Raw genomic sequence first — 18,570 nt, 5'->3', positions numbered from 1 at the left:
AAACAATACATAAACCAGTGGGTGAGACGGTGTTCCCATAAGACTTTATTGATTAAAAATATTCAGTGGACAGAATTGGGTCATAGTTTACTGACCCCCGGTTGAAGAGATTTTCTTTTTGTGGAGGCAGGAGGTGGATGTCCAAGGAGTTAAGAAATATCAAACTCTTATTGTCTATAATTCATTAGATTTTAGTGGCTCCAAAAATAAATATCACAACTTAATTAGGTGTTAGAGAAGCCTCTATTTACTTTTACTGGCTGCTTTTGTAATAAGTCATATTTTGTTGACTGAATTCAATTCTATTCAATTTACATCTACTGAGCATCTATGCTATGACACTAAACTGGCAACAAGCATGATACAAAGTGTAACAAGTCCAGTTTCTGAGGCCTAGGTTTGGAGAGAAGCTATTTCAGGTTTTTATATTAAAAATAGGCACTCAGATAATTTTTAATTTTCCCTTAACTTATTGGCCTTTCATATGTGGTGCTACACCCAATGTGGCTGCTTCCTAAGTCAGTTCAGGGGGAAGGGAACATTAGTATTGACCTTCCCTGTGTTCTCATCCCAGCACTTCCACCCCGGGACTTTAGATGGCAGTGTTCCTTTTTGCTCACTTTATTTTTACTTAAGAAATTCATTCAAAATCCTGGTGTAGTCTGTCATACTGTTTTACTTTGAGGTCTCTGGGAATGTTGGGTTTCAGTTCCTGTATCTTTCTACACTATCTGAGTGAGCAGCCATTTCATTTCCCCTGGGGAGAGAGCTGACATATCTGTATCTATATATACTTTATACACTTTAAAGGAAAGAACAGTAGCAGTGATTCATACATTCCTCCAGCCTGCCATTGTGACTCAGCTCAAAAAAAGTAATTATGTCGATTTTTTTAAAAAGTTTAAATGTTACATTGCACATTTATGTTGCATTTTGTAAAATTTTGTTTTAGATTCAGGGGCTTCCTGTGAAGGTTTGTTACATGGGTGTATTGCATGCTGCTGAGGTTTGGGCTTCTAAAGTTCCCGTCACCTAAGTAGTGAACAAAGGACTTCATAGGTAGTTTTTCAAACTTTACTTCCCACCACCCTCCCCCGCTTTAACAATCTCCGGTGTTTATTGTTTCCATCTTTGTGTCCCTCTCTACACAATATTTAGCTCCTACTTATAAGTGAGAATATGCAGTATTTGTTTTTCTGCTTCTGTGTTAATTCACTTAGGATAAGGGCCTCCAGCTGTATCCATGTTGCTGCAAGAGACATGATTTCATTCTTTTTATGGCTGCATAGTATTCCATGGTGTAAATGTGCCACATTTTCTTTATGCAATCCACCACTGCTGGGCATCTGGATTGATTCTGTGTCTTTGCCATGGTGAATAGTGCTGCAGTAAACATATGAGTGTATATGTTTAACAGATTTAAAGCAACAGTTCTAATGAAATTTATTAGCAATGTCTAACTGCTGGTTACATCATTCAGATTATTAAAGGGCTGAGATTTGAATTTACCAGCTAAAGTTATGGGAGACTTGTCTCATCCAAAGAGAAAAATAAATTACTTTTTAAAATCTGAATATGAGATAAAATGATTTCAGACCGCAAATCTGTGAAACTAGAATTCATAGTAGTTCAGAAACTAATTCAACTCAATTCATTGGTAGATGTATTTATTAGCATTTTTAAACAACAGGATTTTCTGTACTCAAATTTTATGTGACCAGTGATTTTTGTGATTTTTTTAGACAATGATGATTATTGACAGTTTAGACCATTTGTTGTAACCAAATAGGTGTGCATCTTCCTAAGAACATATCTGTAATATTTTCAAGCTAAGACTTCTTGTATTAACTTTATTCCTTCATTATACTTTAAAATTTTTGAGAATTTGTCCACATTGGTAAGATACCATATTTCATAAATTATATGCCATGGTCTGATATTATCAAAGTAACACAATAAAGTTTACCAAATGATAATATTCCTTAGAATACTTAAAACTCATAACTTTTATATATGAAAGCCCATAGATAGTATCCTATTAAATAGATTAAATTGGGGACATAGCATGATAGTGGTGCTATTAAAATTGACTTCCAGGTATGAACGAAATGACAGTGCATTGTTGATGTGCTGGTGTGTAATGCACAACTTATTACATGATTTGAGTCCAGCAATGGCCATAAAAGTAAAAGTCAATTAATATAGATTGAGTATTCTCTTTCCAAAATGGTTGATGCTAGAAGTGTTTCCAATTTCAATTTTGGGAGGATTTTGGAATATTTGCACATACATAATGAGATATTTTGGGTAGGACTAGAAGTGTGTTGGATTGGGGATTTTTTTTTTTTTGATTTGGCAATATTTGCACATATATAATGAGACGTCCTGGAGATTCAACCCAAGTCTAAACACAGAATTCATTTATGTTTCATATATGCTTTGTACACATAGCCTGAAGGTCATTTTACTTTTCCCTTCGAGGTAGTGAATAAACCTTGGGTTGTGCACCTATGTTTTGACTAAATGGAATTTTCTACTCACAGCATTATGTTGGTGCTCAAAAAGTTTTAGATTTTGGAGCATTTCAGATTGAGGATTTTCAGGTTAGGAATGCTCAGTCTGTATTGATCATAGATTTGGTTCTAGCATCAAAGTTGGAGTAAAATGTCCATGTGTTCTAAATCTTAGGTTGCTGTTTATAAGAGCGCTAGTATAAGCAAGGGCAGAAATAACAGGCGAGAAATGTTCTCTGGGAGATCTCATACTGGCTGCTGTGTCTTTCTGCAGAATCTGTCACTGCGAAGGGGATGAAGACAGCCCCCTCATCACACCCTGTCGCTGCACTGGGACACTGCGCTTTGTCCACCAGTCCTGCCTCCACCAGTGGATAAAGAGCTCAGATACACGCTGCTGTGAGCTCTGCAAGTATGACTTCATAATGGAGACCAAGCTCAAACCCCTCCGGAAGGTACAGTATCCATAGGAATTGGTTTGGGAGGGCCCATTTGCAAAGTAGACTTGTTTTAGAAATCGATTTCCTTTGCCAATAAGATTCTCCTAATATGCTAATATCCATTAAGGGTATGTGTCTTGTGTTGAGCTCAGTGCACAAAATTCATCCAAGTGTTTGCAGATAATCCTTCCTTTCTTCTATGTTTTATATTCTAGAGCTTCTGGTTGATATATTACTTTCAATGCTTTTTTAAAAGTCAGTGTGTGCACGTAATAGATATATATATGTATATGCATGCAAAATGCATTTGTAATTCAATGTAATTGAATTGATGAGAACTATGATAGCATTGTGCTTACGGAAGCCAGTTCCCAAGAAGGTTACATGATACATTGCCTTAAAAAACATCAACTCATCAAATTTCTTACAAGTTATTTATTAGGTAATAGAAGAGAATTATTTCTTCTATAAAGTGTGTACTATCTATGTTTGCTTTTATTTGGGAATTGGTTTAATGGCTCATGTGTAATTAGAGTAGGTAGAAATAAAAAGTACTATTTTCCATATTGTGCATCAGGCTGTAAGAGAGAGGTAAGTATATTTTGTATCTATAATGTTTGTCTTCAAATTCCTCATTTATGTTATATTTTTCTGAAGAAGAAAGGTAAGACTGTGAGTCAAATACAAAGTTAGTGTCTCACTCAAAGCCACCGAAGAACAGCTTGTAAACAATACAAACAAGGACAATGAACTTATATGATTCATGTTTGATAGCTGGACTTCTGGATTTTAGCATGTAACTTATTTATCTTTTTGCCTAACTGTAGCCTTACATATATGGCTGCCTCAGTTTCCAAGGGAGAGTATGAAGACCACAGTTTAAATAATGAATCGTCCCAGAGTTGCTTTTTTTATTTAAATTGAATGCAAAGCAAAAGTTATAGGACATTGCCTGGAAAGAAACACAAAGAGTTCCAGAATGAGCAGAGTTGAAATGCAAATAAGAATATTCTAGCACATATCTGATTGCTGGCTAACCATTGTAATTCTTCATTAATTCTGTAAATTGTGTAGAGAGAGAATCACATTCCTTGCTTTTGTGGTAGCCTCAATTTTTAAAATCTGCAAATGGTTTATAGCTATCAAAAATAATGCATAAAACTCCTTCAGGATATGCGTGGTCTTTTTTTAACAATGAGGTAACCTGAGTGCTGCAGGGTAACCCTGTTTTCCTGGGGCCCAGAGGTGTCAATGCCAGAAACAGAAATGGACCCTGATTCCTTGTCCTTTGCTTCATCCGCTGGACAGATGCTGAGCACTGTCTGCAGTAGTTAAATGGCATATTGTACTCCACGATTTTCTAAATGTTTTTTCTTAGTCCTCAGGGAACTACAAATTATTTCATTGAATCTATATATTTCTTCATTTTTTTCTCATGCTAAATTTACATAAAATTTTCATTTCATTTCAACTTTGTCAAATACAGTATTTTAATTTGAGGGCCACAATCTAGGATAATAACATATTCTAATTTTCTCTTCTTTACCGTATCTATCACCACTACTCATTTTTGTTTAATTGAGAAGTCTTTTTATTCCATCTCCAGCTTTTGTAGTATCTAGTATACCCTGTCAATACAACTTTCATCCTTTGTTAATATTCCATTCTCAATAATTTACAACTCTCTTAGGAAATCTTATTTTTTTCCCCAACAAACACACTTATAAACCAGAGAAAGGCAGCAAATATGTCTATCTTTTTAAATATTCTTGATAATGGACCAGGCATGGTGGCTTACTCCTGGAATCTCAGCACTTTGGGAGGCTGAGGCAGGAGTATCCCTTGAGCCCAGGAGTTTGAGACCAACCTGGGCAACAAAGTGAAATCTTGTCTCTACAAAAAAGTTAAAAAAAAAAAAAATTAACCTGGCATGGTAGCACACACCTGTAGTTCCAGCTACTCGAGAGGCTGAGGAAGGAGGATCCCTTGAGCCTAGGATTTCAAGGTTCCGGTGAGCTTTGATTGCACCACTGCAGTCAAGCCTGAGTGACGGAGCCACACTTTGTCTCCAAAAAAAAAAAAAAAAATTCATGATAATGAATGTGTCACAGCAACCTAGTGGGCACCTATGTACCTATACTATCTGTTGATTAATATCCTAGTTTCTTCTAAAAAATATCTTCTTTGATTAATTTGAATAAATTCTTTTATTGATTATTAATATATCAATATATTAAGCATTGATGAAGGACAGCATTTCAACATTCTTTATTTTTAATAGCACTTATATATGTATAGAGGTGTTAGAATCTAATCCAGAGGTTGCTTCCCCAGCACCCACAGATGTGTTTTATTTGAGCCATTGGGCTTAAAATTATAATTTTAGTTACCAACATTTAAACATGTAATTATTTAATGTGCAACTCCATACATGTGAATTTGTTTGAAAAATCACAGTATCTGGCTTTACTGGAACCACATTCCCATATGACAACAACCAATGGAGCCAAGTGGTGTCTAGCCACTTTAAAAAGGGACTTGCTTTCAAATTCGTCACAGATCTCAGCCTTCCCTCTCTTTCTGATCATGAGACCTTGTGCCATCTCCACTCATCTGTGTACCTCTGTGGCACTTGTGTAGGGATCTGAATCTTCAACTTCTTTTCTAACACATGAGTCCTAGGCATGAGGAACATGCATTCAATTCCTCCCTCCATGATGCATAGGCTTTAAAAACCTAAGGAAAGTATTCCAATGTCTCACTTTCTCCTTTAAAAATATGAGGCACTGGAATAATACTTAAGAGGCAGTAATCATAATGATGACCTTCTCAGTCATCAACCTGAGTCATCACATTCTGAGGTGACACAAACTATACAGATATGAGGCACTTTAAAACTGTTCTAGTTGGGCTATTTTGATGGCACTAAGATTCATCAACAGTTTTTTTTTTTTTTTTGGAGTTTCTAAACAGTTATAGAGAATACTAGGTATAACATTTGGTTAGAATATATTTGAAGTACATCCAATTAATTGCCTTCAACTTGGTAATTCTATTACAGTTTATAACATTCTAAAGAACAACCCACATGAAACAATTAATTTAATTAACGATGTTGAATTTCTGCTGTTAGCCAATGCAGGCAGGAGATTCTGTTTAGATGAAATGACTTCTTAAAGTAGAAAGGTACAATTCTGCATAGAAAGGTGCAAATCTTCATAGACAAACCTTGGGGCTTAATGGTTAGTTTCTAAAGATATCAGCAAAATGTTATCTCATTAACTGCAACTCTTACTCCACCAAAATCTAGTTAGTAAATTCATCAAGGTATCTTAATGTTTCCAGAAGACAATCTTTAAAGTGAAAATAAAATCAAGTGCTTATCCAAGGAAAAGCAATTTTCATCATCTTTAAGTCAGTAGCCCAGCTACCTTTGTAACACTCAATAAAAGTCTCATTAATCTGCTAAGTTATCCAGGGTCAGAAATAATTCTGAGGGCACAGAAAAGTCAAAATGTCACACATGAAGAAAGCATAGTGACTACTCAGTGCAATTGGAAATGCACTCAAGATCAACTAGGAAGCATAAACTAGTTTCCTATTCTGAAGCTGAAGAATTGCATGGAGTTCAGATTTGAGTTACTCCTGACTGGGCGAAACCAACTGTTAAATATGAAACCAAGTTTATGAGGATAGCAAATACTACTGACAACTATCTATCTCCCCTAATATATTTTCTCTGTAATTTTCCATACAGAAACTATTTGACAAATGTACAATACAGGATATGTAACTCCATGCATCTTTTTGTCCCTTGCCTCATTTGTACAAATAAAATAAGATAATGAATAAATTATCTTTGCTTTAGTAATGCTTATCTTGAGCCATATGCACTAACCATTTTTGTAGATCAAAAATAGTGAAAATTGGAAAGTTCATAAAATATAAGTTCTGTGTGAATTAACTGTGTCAAATTAAAAAAGAGTAGTCATCTTGGTATTTCTACTTTTCCACTACAATTATTTACAGTGCTGTAGTTGACATGCCTATTTTTAAAAATGAAGAACTGTCTTTAACAAACACTGTTAATTCCTTCCTTGCCTTAATTTGATGTAGCATTCATCTTTCAAAAGAGCCAAGTGCTGGTGCAAGTTACCATAGCAGGTTAACTGCCCCAAATTTGTTGTTGATTGTTTGATGATCCAGATGTCTTATCATTAATAGCCTTAAAATTGAACAGGAAAAGGGATAAGGCCAGATTCCTAGCTGGAATCTTCCTGCACCCTTTGAATGATGTTGCCTAATGACAAAAATAAATTCAAAATGCATAATTTTCTTACCATTAAGGGGAATTTGCTATTTCACTGACATGACCACCACATACTGAATTCCTTCTATGGGCCAAATATTTAGCATATATCATTTAACTAATTCAATTTTCATTACAATCCCATTTTATGTAGACATATCAAGACCCTTTTGCAGAGGAGAAAAATAAAATATCACATCAAACTCACTCAATATCACACAACTCAAAGCTCCCTGATTCTAAAGCATGTGCTCATTGCACTGTGCCACTCTACCGCCAAATAGCTGAGACATTCTCTCTTTAAACATCAAAACTTTAATTCTTACTTAAATCATTCCTGATGGAAATCTTTTAAAACAAATCATTCTAAAACAAAAATTTTTCTGAACTCTTCTTTCTTAAACAATATTTTACCCAATATATTTTCCTAATACCTCAAGTATATCATTATATGCACACCAATTATTTTTCAGGCTGAAAACATTAACAACTTCTATATCTTGAAATACATATAAGGCTGTTTATCTTCATTCTGCTTTCTACATCCTACTATGTTTTAAAAGCCTTTCTATCTGGGTTTGTTGTTTCTCTTTGTTCTCTGTTCTCAGAGCATCAGCTGTCATTTCTGTTTCTCCAATAGTCCTTATTCAACATTTAATGTAGCTACTCCTTTTCTGTTTTAAACAACATCAACACCAAAAGAGTTAGGGCTTATAAAAATGTGTCTACAGGGCCAGGTACGGTGGCTCACACCTGTAATCCCAGCACTTTGGGAGGCCGAGGCGGGCAGATCACGAGATCAGGAGATCGAGACCAGCCTGGCCACCATGGTGAAACCCCATCTCTACTAAAAATACAAAAAATTACCTGGGTGTGGTGGTGAGTGCCTGTAATCCCAGCTACTTCGGAGGCTGAGGCAGGAAAATCGGTTGAACCTGGGAGGTGGAGGTTGCAGTGAGCCAAGATCACGCCATTGCACTGCTGGGCGACAGAGCAAGACTCTGTCTCAAATAAATAAATAAATAAATAACAAATAGGGATCTACAAAAGACAATTCTGGATGAACTTCTGTTCTTTTGATCATTGGCAAGAGTTTTAGTGCACATGGACATTCTGAAATCATTCTATGGTTCTTTGAGTTCTCTTTGGCATTCTTTTTAATTAATTCTCAATTTTACTTAAAGTACTTGGGATTACATGACAAGAAAGCCCTCGGCAATGAAGTTTTGATGTCGTCAGGCTATTTCCCTATCATAGGAACCCAATTCTGTGGAGTAGATTTGCTATTCCATTTATTCACAAATTTATAAGACTGAAAGCAATGAAAATTTCTCCCATAGTATAGCTCAAACAAAGCTTTCCTACAATGCTTGCAAAAAAAATTCATACTCACAATTCACAATGCATATTCATTTCCGTTCTATTATTATGTGAAGCCTAAGGGAAGTCTAAGTGACTGAGAACACTCTAGGAAAACGATTTTGTTTTCAAACTTAAATTCTTCAAATGAGCCAGATGAGTTTTTCACAACAAATTTCTCATTGTCCAGTGGTGGCACTGTCTACAGTCAAATGCCCTTTACTTTCTCACTGCTTCATTCATTAAACCACAATGAGATACCATCTCACACCAGTTAGAATGGCAATCATTAAAAAGTCAGGAAACAACAGGTGCTAGAGAGGATGTGGAGAAATAGGAACACTTTTACACTGTTGGTGGGACTGTAAACTAGTTAAACCATTGTGGAAGTCAGTGTGGTGATTCCTCAGGGATCTAGAACTAGAAATACCATTTGACCCAGCCATCCCATTACTGGGTATATACCCAAAGGACTATAAATCATGCTGCTATAAAGACACATGGCACACGTATGTTTATTGCGGCACTATTCACAATAGCAAAGACTTGGAACCAACCCAAATGTCCAACAGTGATAGACTGGATTAAGAAAATGTGGCAAATATGACCATAAAAAATGATGAGTTCATGTCCTTTGTAGGGACATGGATGAAATTGGAAATCATCATTCTCAGTAAACTATCGCAAGGACAAAAAACCAAACACTGCATGTTCTCACTCATAGGTGGGAATTGAACAATGAGAACACATGGACACAGGAAGGGGAACATCACACTCTGGGGACTGTTGTGGGGTGGGGGGAGGGGGGAGGGATAGCATTAGGAGATATACCTAATGCTAAATGACAAGTTAATGGGTGCAGCACGCCAGCATGGCACATGTATACATATGTAACTAACCTGCACATTGTGCACATGTACCCTAAAACTTAAAGTATAATAATAATAATTTTAAAAAAAGGAGGAGTCTAGTATGCTACTTAGCTGTTTGCTATGGGAAAAGACAAAATAAGTAGACTACAAAATAACAAAAAATTATTAAAAGAAAAATATTTCAACTTGATTGCAGCATTAATCTTTTTTACTAATTTTTTTGTCTTTGTTTTGTTTTTATTTGTTTTATTTCCTAAACTCTTAGAAGTGCAATTCTTGCTCTTAGAAGTACAATTGATATTTCAACTAAAATAATATTCCAGTGTGAATAGATTACAGTGCCAACATGTATCAAATAATTATGAGATGAAAAATATAAGTGTCTCCTGATTTATTCTAATAGAACTTGGGATTTATCACATGGATTTTATCTTTTGCCTTTAAATAAAATACTAGTAGGTCAATTAGTCTTTTGAAATTTCAAAGAAATTCACCTGAGATTGGTATTATAGAGTAGCTTGTTCAGATAGAAATATTCTTCTCTGGGCAGGAAAAGAACTTATTCTTTTGGGAAGCATCCATCCATAAACATAGTTCTCCCTCTAGTCAGAGTTCAGTTCATATCACCAGCAAACTATGTTCTGAATGATTGTTCTGAGAGACTTCCAATCATGCCCAGTTTATTAATTCTCTCAACTTACTGTAGTATCTTCCATACACCAGTCATGTTCAGTAGTGAACCAGATAGAATAAAACCCTACCCTTGGGGAGCATATAGTCTACTGCAGAAGGATGGAACAAGATGAAAGAATTTTCTGTAACTGCAGAGGAAATGGTACAGGCAATTCAAAGAGAGAGCTGGACACCATCGTGTGCTTGGTCTTTGTAAGAGAATTCATATCTAAAGGTATGCAAAACAAAAATAAAGCCGAAAACTTTATAAACACATAGAAAAATTAATGTTTCTCTCTTTTGTTCTCCATGCTTCACAAAACCAAGGCTAATCAAAAAGCGTTATTTAGCAGTTAAATATCCAGGACACTACTGGGGAGAGAATTGGGAATACGGAGCAGGATTTGATACAGGCTGTCACAAAGTAGCTTTAAATAAACAACTGCTGAATAATAATTGTTGGCTGGATAGATTAAATAGAACTTTTTTTTAGTACTTCCTTATTGGTGGATTGATACACTACTTTAATTCCGTTAATTCTGTTTCTTTCTTTGAAAACTATTGCTGGGAAAACATAACCTCACTTGCTTAGTAAGAATGTCACCTTGTGTTACTATTACAGATATAAAAGGAAATACTTAACTGCGAAAGGATACAGATCCACTCCTGAGAAAATCCATTTTTTATTTTAACAAGAACTAAGAATACACAAGAACTAAGCATACACAAAATGGAGCTTCTTTTATTCTGGTTTTTGAAACATAAACTATGTTTAAAATGATGGAGTCAATATTCCAGTGATCTATATGGAAAGTATAAAAAACATCAAGTTAGAGTGTGCAGAAGTCAGAAGCATACACACACACACACACACTTACAACTAAAGATTTCCCCAAAGCATCATCTTATGATTGAGTTTTAAATTAATTTCATATTTAAATTTTTATTAAGTTAAATATATTTCTCAGCCGTGGGGATGTTTTTCTTAATTTAAGGAAGTTCAAAATGCAATTGAAAGCTATATGAATAACCAAGCAGAAGAAAGAATTTCAGAGCTTGAATACTGGTCTTTTGAACTCACCCAGTTAGACGAAAATAAAGAAAAAAAAATGTGTAAAAGTGAACAAAGTGTTCATGAAATATAAAATTATGTAAGGCAACCAAACCTACAAATTAGTGGCATTCCTGAGAGAGAAGGAGGGATGTAAACAACCTAGAAAACATAATTTAGGAAATAATTCAAGAAAATTCCCCTAATCTTGCTAGAGAGGTAGACATCCAGATACAAGAAATTCAGAGAACACCTGCAAGATACTATACAAAATGAATATCACCAAGGCATGTAGTGACCAGACTGTCCAAAGTCAACATGAAATTAAAAATCTTAAAGGCAGCTAGAGAAAAAGGTCAGATTACATACAAAAGATAACTCCATTAGGCTAACAGTGGACTTCTCAGAAGGAATCCTACAGGCCAGGGGATATCAGAGGCCCATTTTCAGCATTCTTAAAGAAAAGAAATTTCAATCAAGAAGTTTGTAAACTTCACAAGCAAAGGACAAATAAAATATTTTCCAAACAAGCAAGCACTAAGGGAATTTGTTACCACTAGACCAGTCTTATAAGTGATCCTTAAGGGAGTTCTAAACATGGAAACAAAAGAACAATACCTAATACCACAAAGCCACACCTAAGTACATAGTCCTGCAAAGCAGCCCTATAAAACAGACCCTACAAAGCAACCACACAATAGAAACTACAAAGCAACCAGCTAACCATCTCATGATAGGATCAAAACCTCACAAATCAACATTAACCTTGAATGTAAATGGTCTAAATGACCCCACTTAAAAGGCAAGTTGTATTTTAAAAAAAGGAAAAAAGAAAACACACTCATTTGTCTGCTTTCTTCAACAGACCCATCTCACATGTAACGACATACATAGGCTCAAAATAAATGGCTGGAAAATTATCTACCATGCAAATGGAAAACAGAAAAGATGATGGGTCACTATTTTTTCATCAGATAAAACAGACTTTATACCAATAGTTAAAAAAAAAAAAACAGTAAAAATGGACAAAGAAGGATATTACTTAATAATAAAGAGTTCAATTCAACAAGATTTAACCATCCTAAATATATACGTTCCCAACATCGAAGCACCCAGATTCATAAAAAAAGTACTTGTAGATCTAAGAAAAGGCTTAGTCACACAATAATAGTGTGTGGCTATGTCAGTGGGCAACACCCCACTGACAACATTAGACAGATAATTGAGGCAGAAAATTAACAAATTCTGGACTTACATTTGACACTTGACCAATTGAACCAAATAGACATCTACAGAGCACTCTATCCATCAACCACAGAATACACATTTCTTCTCATATGCACACAGAACATACTCTAAGATCAACTACATGCTGAGCCATAAAGCAGAAGTCTCAATAAACTCAAAAAAAATCTAAATCATACCAACTGTACTCCTGAACCGTGGTGAAATAAAAATAGAAATCTGTATCAAGAAGATTTCTCAAAACCAAACAATTACATGGAAATTAAACAACTTAATCCCAAATGACTTTTGAGTAAACAATTACATTAAGGCAGAAATCAAAAGTTCTTTGAAATAAATGAAAACAGAGACACAACATATCTTAATCTCTGGGATGCAGCAAAGGCAGTGTTAAAAGGAAAGTTTATAGTGTTAAACACCTACATCAAAAAATTAGGAAGATCTCAAATTAACAATCTAACATCAGACCTACAGAAACTAGAAAAACAAGAACAAACCTGAAAGCTAGAAGAAGAAAAAAAATAACTAAAATTAGAGCAGAACTAAATGAAATTAAGAACCAAAAAAAGCATACAAAAAATCAATGCAACCAAAAGTTTGTTCTTTGAAAAGATAAACAAGATCAATAGGCCACTAACTAGATTAACAAGGGAAAAGAGAGATCCAAATAAGCACAATCAGAAACAACAAAGGTGACACTACAACCGATCTCCCAGAAATATAAAAGATGTCCGAAGACTATTATGAACACCTCTGTGCACACAAACTAGAAAATCTAGAGGTAAAAGACAAATTTCTGGAAACATGCAATCTCCAAAGATTGAATCAGAAAGAAATGGAAACCCTGAACAGATCAATATCAAGTTCTGAAATTGAATCAGTAATAAAAAAATAAAAATAAGTTTTAAAAGCCCCAAACCAGATGGATTTACAGCCAAATTATACCAGCTATACAAAGAAGAGCTGGTCCCAACTCTACTGAAAATATCCCCAAAAATCGAGGAGGGACTCCTCTCCAACTCATTCTATGAAGCCAGCATCACTCTGATAACAACCCTGGCCAAGACACAACAAAAAAGAAAACTACAGCCCAGCATCCCTGATGAACATAGATGCAAAAAATCCTCAAAAAAATTAGCAAACTAAATGCAACAACATATCAAAAACCTAATTCACTATGATCAAGTAGACTTCATTCCTGGGATGCAAGGTTGGTTCAACACACACAAATCAGTAAATTTGATTCACCACATAGACAAAGTTAAAAACAAAAACCATATGATCATCTCAATAGATGCAGAAAAAGCTTTCAATGAAGTCCAGCATTCCTTCATGATAAAAACCCTCAACAAACTAGTCTTAAAAGGGACATATCTCAAAATAATAAGTGCCATCTACATCTAAAGAGCCCTACAAACCCACAGTCAACATCATACTTAATGGACAAAAGCTGGACGCAGTCTGATTGAGAACTGGAGCAAGAAAAGGATGCTTACTCTCACCACTCCTATTCAACATAGTACTGGAAGTGCTAGTCACAGCAATCAGGCAAGATAAAGAAATAAAAAGCATCCAAATAGGAAAGGAAGAAGTCAAACTATCTCTCTTTGCTGACAAAATAATTCTAGACCTAGAAAACTCTAATGACTCTCAAAAGGCCTCCTGAAACTGATAAACAACTTCAGTGAAGTGTCAGGATACAAAATCAGTGTAGCAAAATAAGTAACATTTCTAATTTCTCAAGTCTTAACATGAAATATAGGAAGAAATTTTCTCTAAATTCTTGGTTTAATTTTTTGAAATGTAAGGTGGTGGAAATCAACATGGCTTTTTTGAAGATAATATTTTAGATCAAACCAAATTCCTATTGGATTGATAAGTATGTGAGAAATAAGAAATACTTTGATACAATCTGTCTGGATTGATGGTGCCTAGCTCCTTTGTACCTGCATCAACATGCAAGTGTGAGATTATCAACATTAAAATAAGACAGATAGCTGAAAGATTTCACGCCAAAAGAGAATTGATCTCTCCCAAGTCAGCCTCCTTCTGACCTCCTATTTTTCTCTGAATGGCACCATCAGGTGGCTTCGCTTCTGTTGTTTCCCACATGAACACACCACTCATAGCCTAATTATTCCAATGTTGTTATCTTTCACATGAGTATTTATTTCAAACTAGACAGCCACAGATAGAGGAGAACTGTGAAATACATAGCATGAGAGATTATAAAATATGTGGGAAATGTAGGGCAGGAGGTAGACAGATGCTGAGTAATGCATACCCAGTATTTTTTCCTCATTCTTGATGGTGAAGAAGTCAGTGATGGGCTAGCTTTGTTATTCTGACAGAGGTCCCTCCACATGGAAACACGAAACAAAGTAAAAACAGGTTTACCTAGAACACAACAGTGCTTCTACTATAAGGAATTCCCTCCCGAGGACTTTGTACTCCCTTCCCATGGCACAAAGACCCCTACACTTAGAGAATGATAAGTATTTTTAAATCATCTTTTAACTAAAATATAAGGAGCATAGCTTAATAAAAAGAAGAAATAATTTCAACACTAAAGGAAAGAGTACTTCTGACTAGGAGTCCAGAAGGTTGGGTTTTAATTCTGGTTCTGCACTTAACCACTTTGAGTCTTGTCTCAGTTTCTTCATCTGTAAAACAAGGAGACTGGTAGGATATCTTTAAAGTTTCTTCCAACTTAAAATCCTGTGATTTTGTGAAAAGCAAGTGAAGAATCAACTTATTTAAAAAAAAAAAAAGGAAGAAAGAAAGAGACCTAACATTCAAATGCATTTTAAACGTTCAGAAGAATTTTTAAAAGATATAAAGAAAATCCTTCATATCTACAGTAGCTTAAGTGATGCAGGATAGGATGCTGAATAAGAAGGGGAGTCCAAGACCTAAGTGATAAAGGAACAGCCTGTGTCTTAATCTTTCTCATTACCCTTCAAAGCAAACCATGGTGAGAAAAGCAAGAAGGACTCTCTATATATTTTTTTAAATTTAAAAAGTAGGATGAAAATAGTCAAGTTAGAACAGGGAAGAAAAGAGGAGAGAGAAAACAAAAATGTTTGAGGGCAGTTAGCATTTAGGAAGCATCCTGAAAAGTGACTGGAAGCCAGATTTAAGTACATTCGCTACACTTTCTTTTTTCCTTATAAGTTGTTGGCAAGTGAGTAAAGGCTAAAATGAAGCAAAAGCAAGTGACAGCAAAGCTCTTCTGCAGCCCTGAGGCATACATGAAAGACTTTTGACACTAAGAAAAGAGGCTGGATGGGCTGAAAGCCATTTTCAACTTGGCACAGTGAAAAAACAAACAAAAAAAAACCCAGTGTAGATTTAAAGTCTGAGCAAATCAGTTTAGTTAACCTAAGAAATATAACTCTATTTTCTTAAAGGCTAGGTTTTCTGTAAATGTTAGTTCAATACAAAAACTGATATTTTGAAGGAGTATTTTTATCATTAAACAAAGTTAACAAATTTTGGAGCTAGATCCTTTTCTGCATCTAGGAAATGAATTATTTCCCAAAAGATTGCTGAGAAGAGAGGACTCTGTTCATATAGAAGACCACACAACAGGCAGCTAGGTCTGAAAGACCACACTGAGAGGGCTCCAGTAACATCCACTTATGATTCATCATTTTTACCTTCATTCAGTAAACAAATATTTACTGAGCACCTGCCGTGTGGCCAGTCATTGTACCTGGCCTAAGATTTTAGTAGTGGACAAGACCAGAATCTTCTGACCTCAGAGAATTTACATTCTGGCAGGACAGAGATGGAGGGAGGGAGTTGGAAAATGAGTTAGTCAAAATAATTTGAAACAGACTTGAAAGTGTTATGGGGAATAATTCTAGTAATTCCAGACAGTTCCAATTCCAACTATTAAAGTATGACTCAAGGGAAATTTGTGGGAATTTTTAGCCGAATAAATCTTCAATTTCAAAGCTGTCTCTCTGTTCCATTAGGGGAACAATTTAATGAAGAAAATTAAGATAAAAAGGTTGTTGACTGTAGGGAACCAGGGCTAGAAAGATACATAAAGGTTACCCTGTCCAAATTGGATGAGGAAAATTACTAACAGTATCTGTAGAGATCTGCTTAGTCCACAGACAATTTACTTTATATCAGAAACCAGATAGGTAATAAAAATGAATGAAGAGATCTGGTTTTATGATGAAAAATAGCAGATAACAGTACTGAGGGATTGGTAAGGAGTGGTGAGGTCTGTGGCATCCTGAAATAGATGTGCCTCCTCTCAAGGGGGATGTCCCTACTAAGTTCTAGTTGATTGTTGCCAAAACTATTTTGCAAATGAAGTGAAAATCCCAGATTTAATCTCTTACCATTTTTAAAATAATAGTAACTAATTCAAATTCAAAAACTCTTCAGGCAAAACAAAAGAGGTCTGAAGGCTAGATTCAGTCCCCAGGCCAAGAATGTATAATCTCTGTGAGGTAGAAATGTTCGTATAATTCTGCAAATATTTTCCCAATGGGATACAGTAAAATACAGTGGAAAGAATCTAGATTTAGTGTGTGGAAGAAGTGGATTCACCCTCCCCACCATGTAGTTGTTTGGTGGCTTTGGGTGAGTCCAGTAACCTAAGACAGTTTTATTTCAAGAAAGGGAAAGGAGGTAGAAGGTTGACAATAATACCTAGTTTTTCAACTTTTGGGGGTTCTGTTGAATAAAATGATGTCAGTAAAAGTATTTTGTAGAGTCCTAGAAAATAATGATATTATTGTCTCTCCCATCCCTCCGTCATCAACACTGTAGCAGATTTATTGTTTTGTTCTTACCGAATCAGTATTTAGCATTGAATCCACTTTAAGGCCAACAAGAGGGTAGTGTGCACATTTTTAAAGAGCTGACTATTTCTCACTATTTCTCAGGCACTAGATGATTGTGGGGGTTCAATGCATTGATTAATTTGCATATCAGTCATTCAGAATGTATGGCCATCCAGATAAGGCTTATGCTGGCTGAAGTTTACAATCTAGATTATCTATAAAGAACTTGCTGAGCAAATTAATAAAGTAAGCACGATTAAGACAGAAAAACAATTATACCAAAACCTCTTCAGGAGTTCATTTTAAAAAGTTAATAAAAACAAGTAGCCTTGTCTGACATATTTGAACAATATTTATCTTATGCTTACTTTCCAAAGAGTTGTACTAATTGTTCCAGGCATTCATTTGCATAAGAGTACCTGATAGAGTAATAAATCATTGTACAGATGCATTAAAATATTTACCTTAAAGACTTCTCTTACAAAGTAATCCAATAGCCTATAATTTTAATCTACTGCATTTGACCAGTGTAATGATTAAGATCTTGAGCTCTAGAGTCAGCGGCTAGGGTGTGGGTTCTTAAAAGCAGTCAATGTAGCTTTATAACCTTGGATAAGCCATTGCATTTCTCCATGCCTCCATTTCCTCATGCATAAATGGGGATAATAAGAGTATGTACCCCCTTAGATGGTTCGTAGGAGAGCTGAATAAGATAACGCATGTAAACCACTTAGCATCGTATCTGGAACCTGATGAGAATAAACATTAACTATTAGTATGTTTACACTATAAGTTAATTTCAGCTTTTTAGCATTTTGATGGTTCTAGAGTTTTTGTTCAAAGTGTCTTTGAGATTACAACTGGTTTTCAAAGCTGTTTAATCCCCTCCCACTTCAACATATAACCTTATTTAGAATTCAAAAATACAAAAAACTAAAAGGATACAGAGTAGACAGAGACATTACAGCATGGCTATCGTGACCCAGCTGATTGAACTGTAGCATTCCCAAACAATCTCATGTCAGCAAAACCAAGCTGTGCACATTGAAGCCATCCAGTTTTTACCCTGGAACAGCTTAGAGTGTTGAAATGTGTGTTCCAAAAGACCGTGTACACAGATTGCTATGCAGCATCAACCCTCCACCTTGATGATCCAGTGATTACTATTTGGTTCAAGAACCGTGAAATGGAAGAAGCAGAAGTGAAAAACTCAGCAGTGGCTGACACCAGGAGCACCAAAGCATACCATTTCAGTGAAGGAGGAGAAACCTACTTGTCCCCAACTGCTACAGACACTGTCTTTT

General features: G+C 35.4%; 1 protein-coding gene across 9 annotated transcripts in view; it reads left to right on the top strand.

Moving 5' to 3' along the window:
• The window catches only part of MARCHF1 (membrane associated ring-CH-type finger 1), an 857,900-nt gene that overhangs the window by 797,160 nt on the left and 42,170 nt on the right, over positions 1-18,570 (top strand). For all 9 annotated transcript variants that reach the window (XM_054553351.2, XM_054553349.2, XM_054553352.2 and 6 more), the window contains 1 exon segment: positions 2,788-2,968. In XM_054553351.2, coding sequence (XP_054409326.1) covers positions 2,788-2,968 — 181 coding nt within the window.

This window comes from Pongo abelii, chromosome 3 (assembly GCF_028885655.2).
Source record: "Pongo abelii isolate AG06213 chromosome 3, NHGRI_mPonAbe1-v2.0_pri, whole genome shotgun sequence".
Taxonomy (NCBI): domain Eukaryota; kingdom Metazoa; phylum Chordata; class Mammalia; order Primates; family Hominidae; genus Pongo; species Pongo abelii.
Note: the sequence above shows the minus strand (reverse complement) of the source record. Positions and strands in the feature narration are given on the sequence as shown.